General features: G+C 60.1%; 1 protein-coding gene across 6 annotated transcripts in view; it reads right to left on the bottom strand.

Moving 5' to 3' along the window:
* Positions 1–640: 640 nt before the first annotated feature.
* Agap3 (ArfGAP with GTPase domain, ankyrin repeat and PH domain 3) overlaps positions 641–21,921 on the bottom strand; it is a 49,525-nt gene continuing 28,244 nt past the window's right edge. For 2 of the 6 annotated variants that reach the window (XM_042677204.1, XM_042677208.1), the window contains 10 exons: positions 20,194–20,286; positions 15,470–15,574; positions 9,569–9,737; positions 6,086–6,250; positions 4,673–4,810; positions 2,891–3,045; positions 2,714–2,804; positions 2,407–2,629; positions 1,472–1,727; positions 641–1,317 (listed from right to left, as the gene is read on the bottom strand). In XM_042677204.1, coding sequence (XP_042533138.1) covers positions 1,111–1,317; positions 1,472–1,727; positions 2,407–2,629; positions 2,714–2,804; positions 2,891–3,045; positions 4,673–4,810; positions 6,086–6,250; positions 9,569–9,737; positions 15,470–15,574; positions 20,194–20,286 — 1,602 coding nt within the window. In that variant the 3' untranslated portion in view covers positions 641–1,110. Of the gene's footprint in view, positions 1,318–1,471; positions 1,728–2,406; positions 2,630–2,713; positions 2,805–2,890; positions 3,046–4,672; positions 4,811–6,085; positions 6,251–9,568; positions 9,738–15,469; positions 15,575–20,193; positions 20,287–20,449; positions 21,408–21,921 lie in introns of those variants that run through there. The other 4 variants (XM_042677205.1, XM_042677209.1, XM_042677207.1 and 1 more) reach the window with 2 other exon arrangements.

Raw genomic sequence — 21,921 nt, 5'->3', positions numbered from 1 at the left:
TGGCACTGTGGCTCAAGCAGTAGAGTGCTTGCCTTGAGCTGAAGAGCACAGGGACAAGCACCCAAGCTGAGTTCAAGCCCCATGACCGACCCTCCCCCCCCAAAAAAAAAAGTGTCATAGACTTTCCTGCCCTGGCTGACTAGGAACCATGATCCTCAAATCTCAGCCTCCTGAGTAGCTAGGATTACAGGCGTGAACCACCGGCGCAAATCTTAATTCACAGATTTCTTTTTGCCTGGTATGGCTTTGAACTTGGATCCTCAGATCTCATTCGCCCAAGTGGCTAGGATTATAGGTGTGAGCCACCAGCACTTGGCCCCAATTTTCTTAAGATGAACTGTTTGTCCAGGAAGGGCAATGCTTCTGCCAGCACAGGGCACGAGGCACAGGGCTGGCTGCTGGAAAGCTCGGTGGCGTGGAGCGGGCCATCCCTCTTCAGGCTCAAGCTCAGGGTCGCTGTTCTGTGCTGCTGAGAAACTCAGCACCAGTCCTGCCAAGCAGACTGGATGGACAAGGAAGAGGCCAAGGGAAGGCAGCTCACCCAGAGGGAGGACCTAAGAAGAGACAGCAGAAGAGAAGAGCTAGAGATGAGGGGAATTCAGGAGAGCAGAGGTCAGAGGTAAAAAAGGGAAGACACAGCCACACACACAGTCTGGTTTATTGGCTCATCATACACGCACACCAAATATGTACACAAACATAAATATTCCAATGTACAAATTTTACAAGGGACTCAAAGATCGCCCCCTTTTCTCTTTCATCCAGTACCCCTGTCCTGGCCCTTCCTTCCCCATTGTAGAATGAAGACTTGTGGGGGCTGGCGCTAGGAGGTAGGGGTTTGGAGGAGGGAGAGGTCCTGCCCCCCTCTCCTCACAGGCACCTCCAAAGGGTCCTGTCCCTTCTCAACGGCACCCTGGGGCAGAGGGCTAGCAACATGCTTCCCCGGCTGCAGCCGGTCCCACGGTTCCCTTTTCCTCTCCTCCCCCGCTGCCTCTCCTCCTTCCTGTCACTGCATGGCCCAGCCTCTCTGGGTCTGTTTCTCTGGCGCCTGCAGTAGGAGGGTCACCAGGTCTCAGAGTCCTTCTGGCCCCTCTGCCCTCTTCCTGGCCCTCATAGGAGGCTAGGGCTGCGGTGTAGCTCAGCGGAGGAGTTGGTGCCATTGGCAGGCTCTCTGTTGGGAGTAGGTGCTAAGCCACAGCCTTCTACAGGGCAGCCATGCTGGATCAAGATGTCTGCACACTCCTGGCTGCCAGCCCGGCGGGCGTAGGCCAGTGGGGTCAGGCCTCGGGCATCCCGGCTCCTCACGTCCACCCCGTACTACAGGAGAAAGCACACGCTCACAGTTGGCATGGTGCGGAAGCCAGCCTTCAGCTGGGGCGGGGGGGGGGGGGGGGGGGGAGGGGGGGAGGAGGAGGAAAAGGCCAGGTAGCTCTCGCAGGCGGCCAGGCGAGGCCAGAGGGGCTGGACTCACCCAGATGAGCAGCTGTGTGAAGACCACATTGGCCATGGCGCTGGACAGGTGCAGCGCCGTCCGCCCGTCCCCGTCCCCGTACGTCTCGTTCACCTCCTCCTTGGAGCCGTGCGCTAGCAGCATCACCAGCAGCCGCAGGTCGTCCTCCACCACGGCCCGGAGCAGCTGCTGCCCCAGGGGCACGTCAGAGCTCGGCAGCGGGGCCAGGAAGAGCTTCTGCTCATACTTGGCCCGGATCCAGCGTTCCTTCTCCTCTCTGCAAGCACAGGTCCATGAAGGCATGAGACAGGGAAGGAAACTGAGGCATGCTTGGGATTGGGGGTGGGGGGCTAATCGGGAAGGACACAAATACCCAGGAGGCAGGGAACTGGAGAGGAGGCTGAGGCGTCACGGAGGGAAGGGAGGAGAGAGAAGCCCAGGGGGCTCGCGGGCACTCGGAAGCAGCAGGTCACACAAAGGAAGGGACACTGCGAGGGGAACCCCGCAGCAGGGACTTGAGGAACAGGAGGACAGGAGGTTGCAGACAAGTCTGAGCGGCAGCTTATCTGACTGTCAGAACGCTCCCCAGCTGACAGGGTTGCAACAAAGCGGGTGCGGGGCCACAGCGCCCCTATCTACCACCCATTCTCCCCATCTCCCCTGGCAGGCTGGGGGTCAGAGCCACACAGCGATAGGGACCCTGTGCATGCGCCTCCCACTGGCTCCTGACCTGCCGATGATAACGGCTCAGAAAGGGCCGTTGTGGCGCGGCTCCTGAGTGACAGGCACGGGCGCGGGAGGGGGACACCTCTAGGGGCCGACTAGCAAGCAGCGCAGCCGCTGGCGTTAACCCCTCTCACTCTGACACGGCCACAGAGTCCCGTTCCGTCTGTCCTGCCCACATCAGAGCCCTGGCTGGCGGGCTGGCACCAGGGACCGGGGGCCCATCCACTTACCTGCAGGCTTCGGGCCCTGGCTTTGCATAGCCATCCAGGGCTCCTTCCCAGACGCTGTTGGCCAGGGTGTTGCCCATGGCGGTCATGACAGCCAGCAGCTCGGGTGGCCAGTCATCGAGATCAAGCGAGCGGACCCGGGAGAGGTGTGCGCCCAGGTGCCGGTGGGTCCCCGAGCACTCGATGCACATGAGGGCACCCAGGTTCAGGCTGGCCCAGTCTGGATCTAGGCAAAGGGAAGAAGGTGACGTGGGTGGCCACTAGCAAGGGAGGCCTCCTCCGGGTGCTGTCCCCCACCCCCCGCACTCACTGGGGGCTTCGCAGTCGATGCAGAAGCTGTTGCCTCGGACAGTGCGCACGGCCTGCACGGCCAGGGCTGTGTTCTGGTTCCCTAGGCGCGTCTAGGGGTGGACAGCGAGACACAGGGAGGCTGCTCAGTCCCAGGCCCCGCCCCACCGGGCTGCGGTCCCTGGGGCACCCCACACACCTTGTCTTTGGCACTGCGGCAGCCCTGCAGGCTGGCGAGGATCTGGGCCTGCACGCTCTGCACCCACAGTTCCCGCTCTTCCGCTGTCGACGCCTCAAAGTGCCATGTCTGCCCGGTGAGCGACACGACCACGAACTCGAAGGACTCCTCAGCCTCTGCGGGAGGGAGGGCGCCACCCATCAGGACTCCGGGCCAGCAGCGTGCGCTGCCACGGTTCCATCCAGACCTCCTGCTGGCACTCCTCCTCCCGGAAACCTGCCCGGCGGCCACAGGCCACACGCCGCGCCACGCTCCGTGACAACTCGCAGACAGGAAAGCAGTGACCTGCAAGGTCACCAGGAGCCCCGGAACCGCCCCCCTTCCCAACCACCTGTGGAGCCTGGGGAAAAACGGGGTGTGGTGTGCAAGATCCTGCCTTCCCTGGCACTGCCAGGACCCGTCGGATACCAGCACAGAGGCATGGTGGAGGAAGAAGCGGCAGAGCCGCCAGGGTGGTAGAGCGGACGCCGGGAGGGGAGCGGCGTGGGCACCATCCGTACATGTCAGCTGCAGCCGCCTCATTTTGCACCTCATTAAACGCAATATTCCTGCCGGCGTCAGCGCGGGCTCCTGGGAGCTGCGCCCCTCCCCCACGGCCCTGGCATAGACAGGCAGGAAGGGCAAGGGGGGTGGGGGGGGTCGCCTCATGAGCCAGAGGACATAAGCCAACAGGGACCTGAGGACATCTGTAGTGACAAGGGCCGGGGCTGGGCCGCGACTGCGCACTGTGCCGTCCAGGCTGTGCCCGGTGGTCACTGACGTGTGAGCAGCTGCCAACAGGCAGTGTGACTCGTAGCGGGGCTGTGGGGACAGCGCAGGCACCCGCCAGAGGCCCTGGGGTGAGCCAGGCCCTCCACCACGGCCCTCCCTGCTTCTCACCAGCGACTCCCACAGCCCAGAAGCCCTCCCTCCTCCCCCCCCCCTCCACCTCCCCTCCACCCCATCCTCCATCCCACCGGCTCAGACCCAGACCAGCGCTACCTTTTCCTCCCTGCTCAGAGTTCAGACAACCGCGCTTCGCCCCAGACGTGGCCGCCCTGTGCCTCGCTTTCCTCTCCCCTCAGCCTCTGAACACACCAACCACTCCGGCACCTGCAGGGCCTCGTCCATGAACCACAGCGGACGCCCCATGCCACCGCGATCACGCACCCCGGTTGGCGGAAAAGGTGATCTCTGTCCACCCGGCCCACACCCCTAACCCAATCAGTTAGAGCAGAAAGGGGGAGTGCAGCCCAGAAGTTAACACAAGATTCCCAATCAGAGAGGAAAGGGAGGATCTGAAGACACTCTGGGGAGCGCCAGGGGGCAGCACTGTAATTAACAAGAGACCAGGAAGTCCTGAGGAGGAACTTAAAAAGCTGGAGACTAGGGAGACCTCTCTCTCTCTCTCTCTCTCTCTCTCTCACACACACACACACACACACACTCAATGCACACATACGTGTAAGCAGCACCTGTCATGTCCCCATCTCTAACAGCAGAGACCAAAAGGAGGAGCTGTCTCTGCCGCTTAGAATGACAGCCGAGAAGCGCACAGCTGCAGAGCTGCAGCGTCTAGCAGGCAGGAGCTCTGCTCCGGTTGGGTCGGGGTTACTGGAAGAGGACAGGGAGCTACTTTGTTTTGGTTTTGTGTTCTTTGAGGGATTCTTCATCCCATACAGAAATGGAGTGCTACTTTCAACGAGCATGGCCTGGGCCCCACTGCCCACCTCCTGTGCCCGCTTCCCTCTGGGTCCCCCTAACCTTCAGCAGCATTGCCAGGGCCGTCTGGTCGGGGGGTCCCAGTGCTCTTTTTCCGCCGGTGCTTCTTCCGGTTGGAGTGGGGAGATGGGGGGGGCTCCAGCTTGGGGCTGGAGCTGAGCACCTCAGCTGGGCCAGTGGCTGGGAGGGAGAGGTGAAGAAGTGTGGGAAGAGGGAGGAGATGGGGCACACAGCATGGGGGAAAGGGCCAGACCTGCTGGGCACACGGGCGAACCCAGGCCTCCCAGCCCCAAAGCCCCCGGGCTCGGCGAGTTAGGAGGAAACACAGGCAGAGTGGGCCGGCGGGGGAAGGCGGTGGCTTCTGCGGCCTGGAGGGGTGGAAGGCGGCCCAGGGAACTCGCGGGGAGCTGGAGCCCCAGCAGCTCCGCACCAAATTTATCCTCAATCACACTCCCCGCTCCTCACAATTAATAGCAGAATTAGAAACAATCAGGGAGCTGCCTAATTACTGTCAATTAGAGCGCGCTAATCAAGCTCCGTCTCCCACACCCCGCCCGGTGCTCACCACTAAATGTCAAACTTCATTAGAGGCAGACGCGCTCCCTCCCTCCCTGCCTTCCTCCTTCCAGACGCCACAGAGGGGCTGGGCTGGGCAGGCCAGGGAAGGCCAACACCGGCTGGCCCAGGGGAAGGGCCTGGCCTCCAGCCTGGCCCCAGGGTGGGAGTGGGTGGGGCCTGCAGGCCAAGCCTGAGGAGCTGCTGCTCAGAGGCTGGGAAGGGTCTTGGGGAGGGAGGGGGGCCATCATGGAGAAGAACACAACAAGAGCACATTGCCTCCCGGAAGGAGGGAGTAAGGCCAGGGGCACAGGTCCACTTTCTGGCTAAACAGGGGCAGGTGCCATCTTGGGTCACTGCCCTGCCTTCACCCCTTCATTTGCCACTAGGGGATATTAGAAAGGAGAGGAGGCCGCTTTTCAGCCTTTAGAACTGCCAAGAGGGGCTGTGACCCAAAGGTTACAGTAGGGAGGGGCTGGGCACAAGGAGACAGAGGATGCGCCCAGGAAGAAGTGAAGAGGGCCAAGACCAGAGGAGTTGTTTCTGGCCTCTTGGGCTGGACGGGCCTCCCAGAGGAGGAGGGACGGGGGAGGGGGAGGGGAGGGCCTGCCACAAGGCCAGGGCTGCCTCCAGCGCCTGCTCAGGGCCCCCCACGGAGCTGATGAGCTGACTACACAGGGGGCTGATGGGGATGCGGGAGCACCTCCAGCACAGCCCTGGGAGGAGGGAGGAGGAGCTGCAGAGGAGCGGGACGTCAGCCTGGGCCAGAGGCGCCAAGATGGGGGTAAGTGGTAGGGTCGGGCCCAGGAGGGCTAGCCCTGGGCCCTGGGCCCAGCCTTCCCAGGCCAGGAGCTGCAGGGCTCCCTCCTCCCGGCCATGGAACCAGGGAGCACCACTCACCAGGGAGCTGCACGCCGGGGGACAGGGCAGCCGCCGCGCCCCACTGGTCGGCACTGGACACGGAGCAGGAGCGCTGGTGCAACCCCTCCAGGCGCGGGGTAGCCCAGGCTGCGCCGAGGGGGCGCTCCGAGTGCAGGGACGAGCTGCTGGCCGAGTGGGGAGCACCTGGGGGGGCGGGGAAGGATCAGGCTGGGAGGGGAGACGGGGGGGGGGGGGGGGGGGAAGGATCAGGCTGGGAGGGGAGACGGGCGGGGGGGGGAAGGATCAGGCTGGGAGGGGAGACGGGGGGGGGGGCGGGGAAGGATCAGGTTGGGAGGGGAGGGGGGGCGGGGAAGGATCAGGCTGGGGGGGGGGAGACGGGGGGGAAGGATCAGGCTGGGAGGGGAGACGGGCGGGGGGGGGGGGGAAGGATCAGGCTGGGAGGGGAGACAGGGGGGGGGGAAGGATCAGGCTGGGAGGGGAGACGGGCGGGGGCGCGGGGAAGGATCAGGTTGGGAGGGGAGACGGGGGGGGGGGGGGGGGGAAGGATCAGGTTGGGAGGGGAGGGGGGGCGGGGAAGGATCAGGCTGGGGGGGGGCGGGGGTTGCACCAATGCTGTCTTAGGAGACCCCAGCAGGAGCCGGGGCCAACACTGAGCAATTCAGGGGTGGCCGTGGCCTCCCATCGCCTCCCGGTGCCATACTCCTTCTCAAGGACCATGGAGGACACCACGAGATCCCCGCATCTGAGGTGTGGAGGTGCTCCTGGCCAAGGCTGAGCGTGGGAGCTGCACTTCGCCACCCCCCACACTCAGGCCTCTGCACCCTACATTCTGGTCCATATAAACCATCAATTTGATTTGCCTCAGCTTTGCTGCCATTCTGACGAGAAGTAAGTGTATCAAATTCAAGTAATTATGTCTAATTAGTATTAGTAATTATCCTGTTGGGCTGGAGAAAATTAATCTTTCGTTTCCCATCAGGGAAGAATGGCAGAGGCAAGGGGATCGGAAGGCTTGAGGAGTGCCAAGTCCGGGCAGTCACCGCCGGGCGAGGGGAGAGGGGCTCAGCGTCCTGGCCTTCACCTGCCTTGTCCCGAAGCCTTGACGCCCCCGTGGACAGATCCTGGCAGTAGGCATAGGGGCCTCAGAGGCCCGTGGCACCTAAGATGCACCAGAACCACACCGGTAAGCTCAGTTTCCCTCCCCTGAGTGGTGACTGTGGTGGCCACAGAAGTCCAGGACAGAGGTGACCGAACCCAAGTCCTGAAAGCTGAGGGGCTGGGGAGCTGGCTAGGTGCCCACGTGAGCCTGAAGCAGGGCGGCTAGGAGCCAGGGACGAGAGGGACGAGAGGGAAGGCCGGCAGAGTAGGTAGGCAGGTTGGGGAACCAGCAACAACACTCCAAGCCCTGCAAACTTGTGGGCTGGAGTTTCTAGAAGTTTCTGGACAGTGCTGAGTGGAAGCAGCTGGAAGGGGAGGCCCAGGCCAAATACCCCAGGGCTCTGGGGAGAGAGGGAGTGACGGTGACGTTTAAAGGCAGAGGTGAGATTTAGGTTTTTCTCGTGGTTATCCTAACATCGCACACGACTAGACGCACAGCCAGTGCTCCACGGGGACGAAGACGACCACCCCCAGGCGACCCAGGCCTGCCCAGGCCTGCCCAGCCCTGCCCCAGCCCCCAGGTCCCTCCTGATGCCCTCAGACCTCAGCAAACATTTCTAGAGAGCTCTTATTCTCCCCACTTCTTTCTACCTCCATCCTCTCCCAGATCCAGACGGTTACCCCTCACCCCAAGCCCCGACCCAAAGACATCACAGACCCAGCTTCCACCCCGAGCTGCCGGCCCAAAACCCTGAGGGAGGGCAAGTGCTTTCCCTTTTCTTTGTTAATTCTCCCCTCATTACGCCTGCAATCCCACAATCAGTGTGCACTGTAATTGTCGAATTTGATGCTAATGATTAATGAATTAAACATGGAGCCATCAATTAGTCCTCCGAGGATAATTCTGCATAAAGCAGCGGATAATGTAATTACAGTAACAAAGATAATGAGATGTTAACATCGCCCGGTGAGCGAGAGACATGTGTGAGTGTGCACGAGGGTCGGTGTCAGCGCGGCAGCGGGAACACGGGCTTGGCAGGCGCCGTCCACGCGTTCGGTGTGGGGGGGCTGCAATTACGGGCGCCAGCTCCCTTCTGGGCCACTCTGGTCCCCAGGTGGAGGCTACCTGGGCCCAGGAATGGGTAGGACCAGTCTCTGTCCTGCCTGCCTCCTTCTTTGGGGAGTCAGTCTGCCTTCATCTTGCGATCTACTTTTACAGAGAAGCTCTCCTTCCGGAGCCGACTTGCTTCTCCTCGCTTCAGCTATGAGAGACCACACGCTGAGCCCACGGCTCCAGGACAGGGCAGCTTGGCTCGGCCAGCGGCACTGCACACTGCCTGCCACTTTTGCCACTGGGCGCGGTGCCCTGCCAGGCAGACTGCCTTCCACCTTGCCAGCTGCAAGTGAGCTCCGCTGCCCGCTCAAGCACTCTCTAGTCTGGCTCAGGTGATGTTGAGGAAGGAACCGGACCCCACGCACAGATCATGAGCCTCTTTGAACCTTTGTTTCCTATGAAAACCAGGACAGTCATTTTCACTTCACCGCACGACTGTGGCGCTGGGGCCAGGTGTGGGATCTGTTACACGGGCACAGCTCATCCATTCCAGGCCTCTCCCCGTCACACACAAGTGCCTCACCCGAACAAGGCCCGGCACTGGCCTGCTCCCTGCAACCTGCTCTTTCTTCACACAAATCTCATCTGCGCTGTTGCTGTTTAGGATCTGCCCTGTCAGTGACACACCCACCACTGCGCTAAGTACAGTCCCCAGGCAGGCACAGCAGCACGGGGCTGCTGCCAGCGCTGACCTCAGGGTAGGGCAGTGTCCTGAATGGCAGCTCTGGCCCCAGGGCTGCAAGACAGCCTGGGCTCCGCAGGTGCTGGAGAGGAAGGACCCAGGGGTCCCGGCGGGGTAAAGCAGAGTGTGGGAAGCCCGGCTGCAGAGGCCCGAGGGAGAGGAATGGAGGAAGCTCCTGGGAACACAGGGCCTTTCACCTGAGCCTACCACGTCACGGGAAGAGCGCCTGGCCACACTGAAGGCTCTCAGCCCTTGGGCAGACACGCAGCGGCCTGGCCTGTCCCCTCCCACAGCAGACCTCAGGATGTTTGTCGGGGCAGCCCTGGAAAGGTGTCCCCTCTCCTGCCCTGGTTCTTACAAGCATGGCCAGCTGAGATTCTGGTCCTCCTTGGCCCCCTCCCCCAGTCCCCTCAGCTAGCTCCTCTGGGCCTGCATCTTGACGAATGCACACAGCTGCCTTAGGAGGATCCCGAGTGGTAAGCACAGCTGCATCCCCGATGCCCAGGCTGACAAGCAGCCAGACACCAGTATCTGTCCACTGGCCCCATCCATGGCCACTCACAGGTCTCCAGAACTCTCCACACATGCCATCACAGCAGCCACTCACCTGTGCCCCCAGCCAGCTGTGTGTTACTCCTCTCCATGGCCAGCCCATTGGCGCGGGGACTGGTGCCCGGGGCGGTGGTGGGCGTGGCTCGGGGCAGCCGCTTCCCGGGCACTTTCACTGTGGTTCTCAGCAGGTCAATCTCCTTGCCGTGGATGTTCTGCATATAATCCTAAAGCCATAGGGATGAGAGGGACAAAAGAACGTATTAGGACAGGTACTTCTCCCTCCAGAGCCCCACCCAGGCCTTCCTGAGGTGCTTCCTGGGCTGTGGGGAGGAAAGGTAGAATTGTCTCTAAAGGTAGGGCCCCCAAGTCTGGATCATTCTGAGGGGTCCATGGTGCTCAGCAGGGCCTCAGCCAGGGGGGAGATCCAAGTCCCTGGAGCCAAGCACCGAATGAGACACAAGAGCTTCAGAGAAGAAAGCCAAGGAGGCCAAGAATTGGACCAAAATGGGGTTTAAGCAGGTAGTGCGCTAAGACAAACTCAGGCTGACAGCACAGCCCCAAGCCTCCAGACTGTCACAGTGCACAGCCATGTCTCAGGCTCCAAGTCCCCTGGCACTGGAAACCCTCAAAGCCTTAGGAAGGCACTGAATAATAAGTGCTTGTTACAGTTAAAAGGGAAGGTTCTGACCAGGTGCTCATAGCTACTCAGGAGGCTGAGATCGGAGGATCGCACTTCAAAGACAGCCCAGCAGAAAAAGTCCATGAGACTCTTCTCACCAATTAACCACCAAAGTGCCAGAAGTGGAGCTGTGGCTAAAGTGGAAGAGCTTTAGAGGTGAATAAAATTCTCAGTGATAGTGCCCAGGCCTTAAGTTTAAGCCCTAGGACAGGCATAAAACAAAACAAAAACAAAAAAATCACACTGAGTTTTCATTCTTTTCGCTGGGTTTAGGAATGCAGCAACAGGTCCAGGGCTTTGAAACACACTGGACTCACTCTTGCTAACAGTGGGAATGTCTCACAGTTCCCATACGTATACTCTTCTTAGCAAGGTGTTGCTATGCCTCTTCTGGGATGAGGCTTAAAGGTTAATGATCCTCCCAAGATCACAGCAGGCAGCAGATCTAGATCCAGATCCAAGCAGATCCCCAAGGCTGTGCTCCACTCCTAGACCTCTTCCAGCCTGTGCTGAGCCCTAGGACTTTGGTGCCCCTGGGACACAGCACCCCGTCCCTGCAGCTTTGACAAATGCTTCAAAGCTTCTCTTGTGAGTCTTCAGACTCTTGCTTCTCTGTCAGGTTCAGGAACCTGATATCCTCCAAAACGTGTAGCAAAAATTCTTTTTTTAGCCAGGTATTGGTGGCTCACGTCTGTAATCCTAGATACTCAGATCTGAGGATCATGGTTCTAAGCTAGCCCAGGCAGGAAAGCTCATGAGACTCATCTTCAATTAACCACCTTAGAGAATCAGAAGTGGAGCTTTGGCTCAAAATGGCAGAGTGTTAGCCTTAAGTAAAAGAGCTCAGGGACAGTGCCCAGGCCCTGAATTCAAACCCCATGACGGACAAAACCAAACCAAACCTTCCTTCGGTCTGTTTACACACCTTCCTGAGAGAAGAATCTGGAATTCTACTGGTTAGACATGAAGCCATACCCATGTGTTCCTTCATGAACATTTCAGCAGCCTCCCAGGAGGAGCCATCTTGGCCAGACTCTCCTGTGCTGGGACACCAGCTTCTCACCTGCACCCCTGGGCAGCAAACTGCTTTTCTGTTTCCTCATTGTTTTAGTTCCAGGGAAAATATCCTCTGCGTTAAAGGGCAGACAGAAAGTTACCCTTTGGGAAGCCTAAGAGCTGTTGATCTCAAGAACACTTGAAGAATTACCACTTGTTTGGGGAATAACCAAGACATCAGTTAGACAAGGGGTCACTGTCCCCCACTAGTGTGTGAAGCAGTTACCAGGAAGTAAAAGAACCAGAAGGACAGCCGGAATAGCCCTCCCCTCTGTAGCCCTTGTCCTGGGGGAATGGGGCCAGGCTTCGGTTCATCCCTGTGAGGCCTGGCTGAGCTTTTAGCTGTCTTTGTATGAGTGTGTGGGTCCTGAGTCTGGATGCTGTCTCTGAGCTTTTTTTGCTCAAGGCTAATGCTCTATCACTTGAGTCATAGCTCCTCTTTTGCTTTTTTTAACTGCATAACTGCAGATAAGAGTCTCACGGGCTGGCTTAGAACTGTGATCCTCAGATCTCAGCCTCCTGAGTAGCTAGGATTACAGGCGTGATATTCGTGCTTGGCTAAAGGCAGCACTCCTTCAATGGACAAGCCTCACTAGTCAGGAAACTTACTCAGGGGTCCTTTTGTTGTTCCCCACCTGTTCCTCCAGTAAGCTAAACTCCACCCCACCCTACCCCACCCATTGCCGCTGGCCTTCTGGTCTTCAATTCCGTGTCCGTGGCTCCCCCAGCTCACATGTCTCCCTACCTCCATCCCGAGACTCAGCTTCGGCACATTGCTGTCCCGGGTTCCCACGTGTACTGCTCGCTCGTCTCCAGTACACACTGATACCTGCATCTTGCCCGCGCCCATCCCTGATCCCTGTACATAATCACATCTTGGACTGGCTGCTCCAGACAACTGTCAACAGCTGGCTGGGCCAAAGGCCCAGCTGCAGTTTCTCTCCGGGGGGAGGGACTTGGATTGCTCCAGTTCACAAGGAGGTCACAGCGGCAGCAAGTTCTGAGCCCTGGGATGCCCGGGCTGGGACATGGCAGGAGGAACTGACCCTATGCCAAGAAGAAAAGCAACACAGAGGGACTCCGTTCAAGGCCAAGGAGCCAGAGATTGGCTTCGGGGAAGAGGAGGGCCTAACCCAGCGTCTGCCTACACCAGACATACACACTGTGCCAGGTGGGCAGACGCCCAATGGAGGGCCTGAGTCTGGGCCTGGAGGACAGCCCGGTGAGGAGTCCTGAGGAGCAGCAGCAGGGACAGGGACCTTGGGCGCAGAGCAACAGCGTTTCCCTCCGTCAGCAGAATGGGGAGCGTGGCGGCGGCGGCGGCGGCGGCAGCGCTGCTCAGGAGAGCGGTCACCACGGCTGCCTTTATTACCCACCATCAAACAGCAATTTCTTCCCCAGCCTCCTCGCTAATTACCCAGCCTGCGTTCTCATCTCGTTTTATTACTGGAATTAACAACGAGTTCAGAGCGTGGAAAGCTATTAAGATGTGTGATTAAGCCACATTCAATTAGTTTCTACAAACAATTTAATTGATGTTGCAGATAGAATTAACAGAAGGTGATTGTGTGAATGGCTCCGCTGGTTGCAAAATGGGGGAGGCTGTGGCGGGCTCTCTTGGGCCAGGCGAGGTTCGGGCGCGAAGCTTGACGCTTGCCCACCAACTCATGTGCCACACGCCTGGCCCTGGGTGGCCACCTCCGTCAGTAGAGGCATGGGCACCACGGTCCTGTCAAGTGAGACTCATTCCCCTCAGAACAGCCAGACAGCTCCGGCGCCTGTGGGACCCTCTGTAGTCACCATGAGGACTTGCAGGTAAGGGGGCTACCTGGCTAAGTTTGCTGAGGTTGGAGAAAGGCAGCATTGGGGAGATGGAGGAGGGAAGGCAGCAGCGAAGGCCAGTGAGTGATGAAGGGGAGGAGAAGGAGCAGGGCAGAGGCGCGGGCACACAAAGAGCCCGGTGCCCGAGCGGGTGGGCTCAGGCGCTCACTCTGCTTCCCCTTGGGCTGTGGCCGCACAGCAGCTTCCAACCGGATCTGTGACTTGTAAAATGCCAGGACTAGGGCTTGAATTCATGGGCCTGGGCTGGCGCTCTCTCACTTGAGCCACACCTCCGCTGGTTAACTGGAGGTAAAAGTCTCAACAGGCTTTCCTACCTGGGCTTTGAACCTCGATCCTCAGTTCTCAGTTAGGATGACAGGCACGAGCCACTGGTGCCCAGCAGATTAGTGACTGCTGGTGAGAAGGCAAGCACGTAGAGGGCAGGGAAGGCGACCCGACCTGCCGGTGCCGCCTGGCATCCCATGGGGAAGAAGCCTGGCTTCTGACGGCCCATGAAGAGCCGACGCTGACAGGCCAGGAACTGCCGTTCTCAGAGGAGCCAGCCCCGCAACCTCTTCATGGACGCCTGAAGGAGGTGGGGCCCTACGTCTGGAAGTCCCTGGCCCCTGGGTGGGTCGTGTCACTGGCACGGAAGCTTGCGGTATAACAAGTGTAGTGGGAGGGGCTGAGGGGATTCAGAAGGCCGCTCTCCCACCCAGGGTCTTTAGCAGCTTCTCCACTAGCCCAAAGCTAGGGATGCATGGCCATCTAGGGAATGTGGACAGTCGTGGGCCCAGATCTCAGTCTGGCTGCTCGCTGGGGGCTGACACACTGTAAAGCCACCGAACCTCTGCTCTCCAGCCGCGGACAGAGAACACGCCCACCGGCTGCCTCCTTTCCTTCCTGCTCTAGAACCAGAACCCACCCCCATTCAACTGACCCTCCTCCCACACTCTACCTTGGGTCCCTTTGCTCTCTGGGGAGGGGATGGAAGAGGGACCAGACCCCACACTGTTAGGCACACAGAAGGAAGAAGGTAGGCAGGCAGGAGGCCGAGGCTACCTACTCCACGTGGGCAAGAGGCATGCTCCCAGTAGGCTCCCCAGTTCAGGTGGATATGGGCAGAGGACGTGCTAAGCTGCCTGCGGATTGACCGGCCTGCACACATGCATGTAATAGGGCCTCCGGGTCTCCACTCGCTGTCTGGCTCTTTCCATCTGAATGGCCACGATGCCCGAGACCCTTTCTGGACGCCTCCTTTCGGCAGGAAACACCATCAAGCGGCTGTCTTTCTGGAGCTAGCGCCTCTGGCCCTCCCTGAGAGGGGGGACTCTACCACAAAGCCTTGGGCCTATAAAGGACCCTTTGACAGCCTGAGCCATTGTCTGTTTCTGTCATTCTCACAGGCCTCAAATCGACGCCTCTTAAACTGGTCCTTAAGGACTCAGGAGAAAGGCAAGTCCTATGCGGAGAGGAGGGTGGTGGAGGAAGGGAGGGTACCATCTCTTCTCCATTCCCCAGGGTGCCACTGCCACCTGACAGCTCAGCTCAGATCTTATCCTGTGAGGTGCTGTTCCTTGAGCGAAGGGGCATGGCCCGTGCCCCTGAAGGGTCCAGGCTGGAGTCTGGCCTGCACAGGGCTCCCAAGGCCGGCCCTTCCCACGCAGGCTGTCTGGGCAGGACTCTCAGGGCCAGGTTATGGCTGGGGACTATGGCTTGGGCCTCCCTCACACATGCAGGCTCAAAGATGGGCGAGGGACCCTCTGAGGCAGGCCCAGGGCCTCTGGGCGGGGGGCGGGGCTGGCCCACGTGCTGTGCTTGAGGGGCTTCACAGGAGAACTCATTAGCCCCACAGTGGGGTGGTGACAGAGATGGATTCTGGTGACAGCTGTGTGCTGGAGCCACGCAGTGAGGGGAGGGGGAACCAGGAGGAAAGGGGAGTGCCACGGGGGCCACGGCACAGCGTTGTAACACCACAACCTCTGCCGGGCCACGGGCCTGCCCTCCCGGCCCGCCCACCCCCAACACTGCCACGCCCTGTCCTCTCCTAGACAGCCACGGTCATTCTCAACAGCCAGGCTTAACCTCCATCTTGTCTTCTACCATGTCTATGGTCCAGCTGCAGACAACTGCTTAGTGACACCCTAGCGGAAGTGGCAGACCAGCTCTCCAAGCCCTTGACGCGTGACATGGTCAGCCTGGCCGGCAGGGGCGGCCACCCTGCCAGCAGCGAAACCCACATCCTGGTAGGATGTTTCTTTCCCGCAAGGGAAGCGGGGCCTGGATCTCACACCTGTCCCAAGCCACAGAAGTGCAGTGATCCCTCGAGGGAAGTGCATCCAGGGCCACTGAGGCCCTTCTTCGCTTGCTCCCCCCCTCCCCGCTTCCTGCTGGACTCACGTGTAGGCTGGGGTGGTAGGTGAGCAGCCCATTGTCACACAGCGTCACATACTTCTTCTTCCACTCCTTATTCAAGGACTTGCCACTCCGCTTCAGCAGGATCCCCTAGGAACAAAGGGCCAGTCAGAACTAGACCTTGAGGACAGAGGTCTGACCAGAGGCCGGGATGTGGCACAGGAGGGTCACAGTGTGCATCGGGGAGCGTCATCCTCCCTCCTCCCTTCTCCTGAGCCACTGTGTCTGAGAGGCGGAAGGATCTCAGAGGAGGTGACATATCTTTCCGCAGATATGTGTGCTCCTGGACCACCCATGGGGCAGCAGTCTGAACCTGCTGTGGGGGGGTGAAGAGTATCTTCTTTCCCACCCAGGAGGCCCCACGGCATGAGGACAGGACACAACAGTTGTTGTGGTTTCTGTAGAGGCCTGGCCTTCTACCTCCTTGGGGCAGCATAGGGAAATCCCCTAACTGTCCCAAGAATGCCCCAGGCGGGCAACAGGAAGTCACCAAACTATGTGGCAGCCAGTGAGAAGCTCTATAAATGAGGCTAGCCCAGTGGGGCTAGGCAGACGGGCCCCACGAACATGGGGACATTCTGCTCACTAACTTTCAGTACCCGAGGATAGCGCCTGGGCCACAAATGGCAGTAAGTACGGGAGCACAGGGGAAAGGCCCTGGAGGTGGTACGGCTGGCAGCTGATGAAGGCAGGAGGCAGACCCACAGGGCCACACCCAACCTCGGCCCTGGCAGACACCCATTCCTCCAAGCCTGGCTCCCTCTGGGTGCCACAGGGCACAGGTGAGCGGGTAGGCACTTGGACACCACAAATGGACACTAGGTGGCAGGCCTTCCAGGCCTCCAACTTCGGAGGGTGGAAAGGCAATGTTCCCCGAAGATTTCTAGGAGAAAGCCCCCTAGGAGGCTCTGTAAAGCCGGAGATTTCTGCTGTAATACAGCCAGGAAAATGGGGAGGAGGGACTCAGCATGAGCACAGGGGCAGTGCCTCTGTCTCCCCCTGGAGCTCCAAGGGGACCCATGCTCCCTGAACCGCCCCTTTCCCTCACAGTTCTTAACACAAGGCTCTGTCCTAGTAGGTAAGATCAGCAAAAAGGTCATGAAGGGCCGGGTGTGGTGGTACACTCCTGTAGTCCCAGCACTTGTGAGCCTAAGGCAGGAGGATGGCAAGTACCATTGGGGAGACCAATCTCAAAAAGCTGACTGAGGACTTCCACCAACTTCTCCCTTGCCCAGCGGGGGGTGGGAGGAGAGTGAGCAAGGTGGCAGGGGGGGGTGCCCACCCTGACTGGCCAGCTCCACCCACTCAGCAGGGCAGCAGTGACCTGGCACAGGTAGGCAGCTGGCTGGACCTGACCTTGCGCTCTGAAGACGCCTCCATTACTGCCAGTGCCTTAGTGCACTGCCCTGGGTGCAGTGTCCCCTCACAGGCCAGGGGTGAGTGAACTGTTCCCACTATCCTGAGCCACAGCGACCACACCAGGACGAGCGCCCCCGAGAGACACGTCCACCAGGCTCTGCAGAAGCCAGGGGGCAGCGGCGGACCGGAGTGGACGCGTGTGCAGCGCCTCCCAGGGGAACAGTTGACCCCCCTTTCCTGCTGGCCCCGCCTCAGGGCTCCGTCCTCACTGAGGGCAGGGTGGGGTGGGCGGTCCTGGGCTCTCCAGCCTCCAGTCTCAGGTTACCTCCTACCTGAGCCCGGTCCTACCTTGCCGGCAGCCGGCTTCCGGTACGGGGCAGAGCTGCCAGCCTGTGTCCCTACCTGACACCTGAGGGCCCTTGGCTGCCGACCAAGCACGGCTGCTGTGCGCATGGCCGTGGCTGGGCCTCGGGGCCGCAGGGGTCGCCCCAGGCCCACCTCTTCCTCCAGTAGGCAGCTCTGGGAGGGAGGGCAGCGGCTTCTCCACCAGAGCTCCCCGCTCCTCAACGCCTTAATGAGGCTCGTTAGCTGGGTGTGGGCGGGGCGCCCGGGCTGCCCACCTCTCACCTGGCCCTCCGCCCCCGCCCTCCGGCCTCCAGCCCCGCGAGGAGCCGCGGGGTTCCCGCTCGCGTCCCCGGCCGGCAGCGCAGGCTGCGCCCGGCAGAGCAGGAAGCAATCTGGGGCGGAATGGGAGCAGTGCGGAGGCGACAGCCCCCAGAGGACCGTTCCCCGCCGCCTCCTCCCAGCGCCGCCAGCCGACTTAATTGCGGAGTCCGGATTGATTGGGAATGCAAATGGCAACTGAAATGCAATCTCCACTCCCAGCAGGAGCTGGGGGGAGGGGAAGGAGCGGAACCCGGGAGAACGGGCAGGAGGGCGGGGAAGGGGAGGGCCGCGGAGCCCTGCGGGGCGGGGTCAGTCTGGTCAGCCTCCGTGCAGGAAGGGGGGTGGGGGGGCAGAGAGTGCCCACCCCGTCCCAAAGTTGGCCACAAGGCATCAGGGCACCACACAGGGCTAACTGCGAAGGTGCAGAAAGGGACTTTTCTGGGACAGCCCCCCCAAGAGACCAGCTGACTCTAGGCTGGCCTAGAACCCCAAGGGCATGTCCACCAGGGCTTCTTCCCATTCCACTCTTCCCCATCCCCACAAAGGAGAATCGGGGAACAAATAAGCCAGTCCCACAACCCCTCCACAAGAAGGTGTGGCGCACATAGGAAGTGTTCTGCCCACTCCTCACAGGAAGTGTTCTGCCCACTCCTCCGATGTTTAAGTGTGCTTTTTTCTACAGGGGTGGGCTGCGTCCCCTCCCCTCCCCCGACACTGATGAGCCCACTCCCACTCCCGTGGTGCACCTGCCCTTCCGGCATGAGGCCCCTGCTGGGGACCAAGCGTCAACAGGCTGTACAGGCAGGGAGGGCGCATCAACAGAAGGGGCTGCTGCCACTCAGTGGCCTCCCATCTTCAGGTGACTGCCCAGAGGCTGGCACAGTGCCTGCCGCATGCCAATCCCATGCGCATTTCAAGGGAGAAGCAGAGCCCCTCTGGGGGCCTGACGTGGCTCCTGGGATGTTTGATTCACAGAGCATCAGAAAGCCCCAACTTTAACACACGCATCTTGCCCCACACACTACCAACTCACAAACCTTTGCTCAGAAGGGCCAAAACAGACCACAAGCCCAGACCAAGCCATACTCTGGTGCTCTAGGTTCACCAACCTTCTCTGGCATCAACTCCTAGCAACATAGTCCCCTGTAGACTTGACCTCTCCGACCACCCAAAGCTAAGAAAACCTGTACCAAGCCAGCAGGCTGGCTACTAGCCTCTGCCGGCAAGGCCTCCTGGGCAGCCTAGTCCCTGAGGCTCCTGCCTGTGCTCAAGACCCCCCTCCCCATTCCACCTCCATCCACCCAGCAGTGCCAGAGTGCCTACTCTAAGAACACCGCTTCTGGGCATGGACTCTTCTATCCGGCCTTGCTTTTTCCAGTACAGGTGCCCCACAGGTGTGAGGACCAGGCTTGTGCGGTGGTGCACTGCTCCAGGGAGTGACTCAGGGAGGAGAGATTGGAAAGCAGCATCTCCACTAAATTTTCTTTACAAATAAAAGGGCCTGCTGGGTGCCGGTGGTTCCTGAGCTCTGGCGATCACCATCTGAAACTATTTGAAGCCAGATTTGAAGCCAGGCGCAGAAAAAAAAGTCTGTGAGATTTTTATCTCCAATAAAACACCAAAAAGCTCAGGGACAGCACCCAGGTCCTGAGTCAAGCTCCAGGACCAGCACAAAACAAACAAAAAACAGGCCTGCAATCCTAGCTACTTGGGAGGCTAAGATCTGAGGACCCAATTCAAAGCCCGTCCAGGCAGGAAAGCCTGTGAGACTCTTATCTCCAATTAACTACACCAAAAGAGCCAGAAGTAGAGCTGTGGCTCCAGTGGTAAGAATCTAGTCTTAAGCAAAAAACTCAGGGATAGCACCCAGATCCTGAGTTCAAGCACCAAGACTGGCCAAAAATAAGTAAATAAATAAGTGTGCCTTTAATCCTGGCTACTCAGGAGGCTGAGTTGCGAAGGATCAGAGTTCAAAGCTAGCAGAGACAGAAGGCTGTGAGACCCTATGCCAGATTGGAGGCATGGCTCAAGTGGTAAAGGGCCATCCATGGGGAGCAAAAGCACTCAAGGCCCTGAGCTCAAGCCTCCTCCCCCCAAACAGAAGCTCAGAGCTGTAAAACTGAACTAATAAGCGTCATAGGTGCTGGCCTTGGTACTTTTCTTTTTGGTCGGTGGTGGGGCCTGAACTCTGAGCCTGGGCGCTGTCCCCAAGGCTAGCACTCTACCACTTGAGCTACAGTACCACTTCCGGCTTTTTCTGCTTATGTGGTTGCTGAGGAATTGAACCCAGAGCCTAATGCATGCGAAGCAAGCACTCTACCACTGAGCCACCTTCCCAGCCCAGGCCTTCGTACCTTTTTTACACATGTCTCCAGGTTATTCTTGAGAGCCTTCTTCCTTGACCCAGTGCCCAGTACCCCCACCTCCAGGTTGCAAGTCAGGAACCTCAGGAAAAGGCAGCAGGTAGCTCTTTGCTGCCCTCCAGTGGTAATAAGGCAGAGCTGTGGGCCCAGAAGGCAGCTAGCCCAAGGAAGAGGCAGCCAAGGTTTCCAACCAGACCAAAGGCATTCATTCACCCAGCCATCCTTGGTGGAGGACTTGGGCCTGGGCGGGGAAGCTCCTGTCCCAGACACAAGCTCTCCCATCACAGATGCCACTTCGATTGTGTCCTGGCCGGTGCTGACCTGTTTAATGGGGATGGCCCGGCCACTCCCGATACTGTCCACCTTGCACTCGGCAGCCTTCTTGTCTCGGTCCAAGTCGGCACCCTTTCGAGACTGGAAGAGAAAAGAAGAGGCGCGTTAGAGAGCTGGAGGGCGGACCGAAGGGAGAACTACCCCGCGCCTGCCAGACCTCCCACCTTCCTCCCCATCCTGGGCAGCCCTAGCAGTGGGTCGGGCCTGGGCCTAGGCGGCGGGTCGGGAAGGAACTGAGACCACGAGTATTCCAACGGGTTTATTCTTACACACGGCACCATACAGAGCAGCACAGGTCACTGAGCCGGGCCCGCCCCTCACAAGAGCAAGGACACGGAATACCGCGGGTGCGAGGAGCACGCAGCCCAGGGGCTGGGGTGGGGTGGGGTGAAGAGATGGGGGGGCTGAAGAGAGGTGGCCGCTGGGGCTGAGGGCTGGCCGGGCCGGGAGCACAGGGCACGACAACTGGGGAGAGCAACGTCCGGAAGTGAGAGGGCAGGCGGCCCATTTTGGTGGCACAGACGCCACACCGCGAGTGGCGCCGAGTGCGTCGGCAGAGCCCGAGGGGCACAGTGGATGGAGAGAGAGAGGAGAGAGGCCGGAAGAGGCCCTGCGCCCTGCCAAGCTCCTGGGGCACAGTCCACCCAAATGCGGATCCTAAGGAAATAGGGGGAGGCCAAAAAGAGGGGGCAAGGCAAGCGCGGTGGCGGCGGCGGCGGCTTCCGGAGCAGGAGCAGGAACGGCAGAAGTCCATGCAGGAAGGAGCAGAGGAGGGGAGGGGCAGGAAAGCTCCCCCCGGGAGCAGCTGGGCCAGCGGGCTCGGGTGCCCCTGCCCCCTCTGAGCCTCGTCGAGCCGGCCGGCCGGTGCGGGCCGAGCTCCCTTCTTCTCCATGCAGCGAGCCTGGCGCAGCGTCCAGCCGGGCCTGGTCCCCGGCAGCCCCCAGCGCGGGCTCCGGGCGGGCTCCCCGGCGTTCCTAGCCTTCCCTGGGGGTGGGGTTAGTTACAAAGGTTGCTGTGGGTCTCTGGAGCGGGGAGCTCGGCGGCCGCTTCTCATCTGAGAGCAGTCCCAGGGCCCGGCCCGCCTCTGGCCCCGCACAGGGGGGAATGTCCAGAGGTGCTGTGTGTCACCACCTGGTCTTCTAATTTGGAAGGAGTTGGAAAGGCCTTTTTGTTGATGAAAAGTTGGAAACAGTGGCACATATCTGCAAATATCGAAAGAATAGAGATTTTGGCAAGTTATACTCAAGCCCCGCACACGTCGGTCAGCACTGGTCAGGCAGAGACCCAGGTGCCTGGGGAAAGGCAGCAGCGGGGTGAAGAGGAGCAGGAGCAGGAGCAGGAGGAGGAGGAGGAGCAGGAGGAGGAGCAGGAGCAGGAGCAGGAGGAGGAGGTGGTCGTGGTGGTGATGGCGGTGGTGGCTGCAGATGGGCAGGGGTGGCTCGGCAGTCCACGTCAGCCGGGAACGAATGTTCACCACTCAGCCGCCCAGGCCCCTTCCCTCCTGTCCTCCAGGCTGCCGAGAGCCGAGAGCGCAGGGAGGGGACGCTGCAAGGGCAGTGTGGGAGAGAGCCCAGCCAGAGGGAGCGGGAAGAACTGGGCAAAGAATTGCCAAAGAGGAAATGGTCGCCCAGCAGCTCCGCGGTCAGCACCTGCGCCCAGTCCCTTCCTGGGCACCACAGCCCAGACTGCCACAGCCCTCTGCCCCTTCGGCCCAGG

This window comes from Dipodomys spectabilis, unplaced genomic scaffold (assembly GCF_019054845.1).
Source record: "Dipodomys spectabilis isolate Male_0828 unplaced genomic scaffold, ASM1905484v1 ptg000034l, whole genome shotgun sequence".
Classification (NCBI taxonomy): domain Eukaryota; kingdom Metazoa; phylum Chordata; class Mammalia; order Rodentia; family Heteromyidae; genus Dipodomys; species Dipodomys spectabilis.
This window is presented reverse-complemented; position numbering and strand designations above follow the sequence as displayed.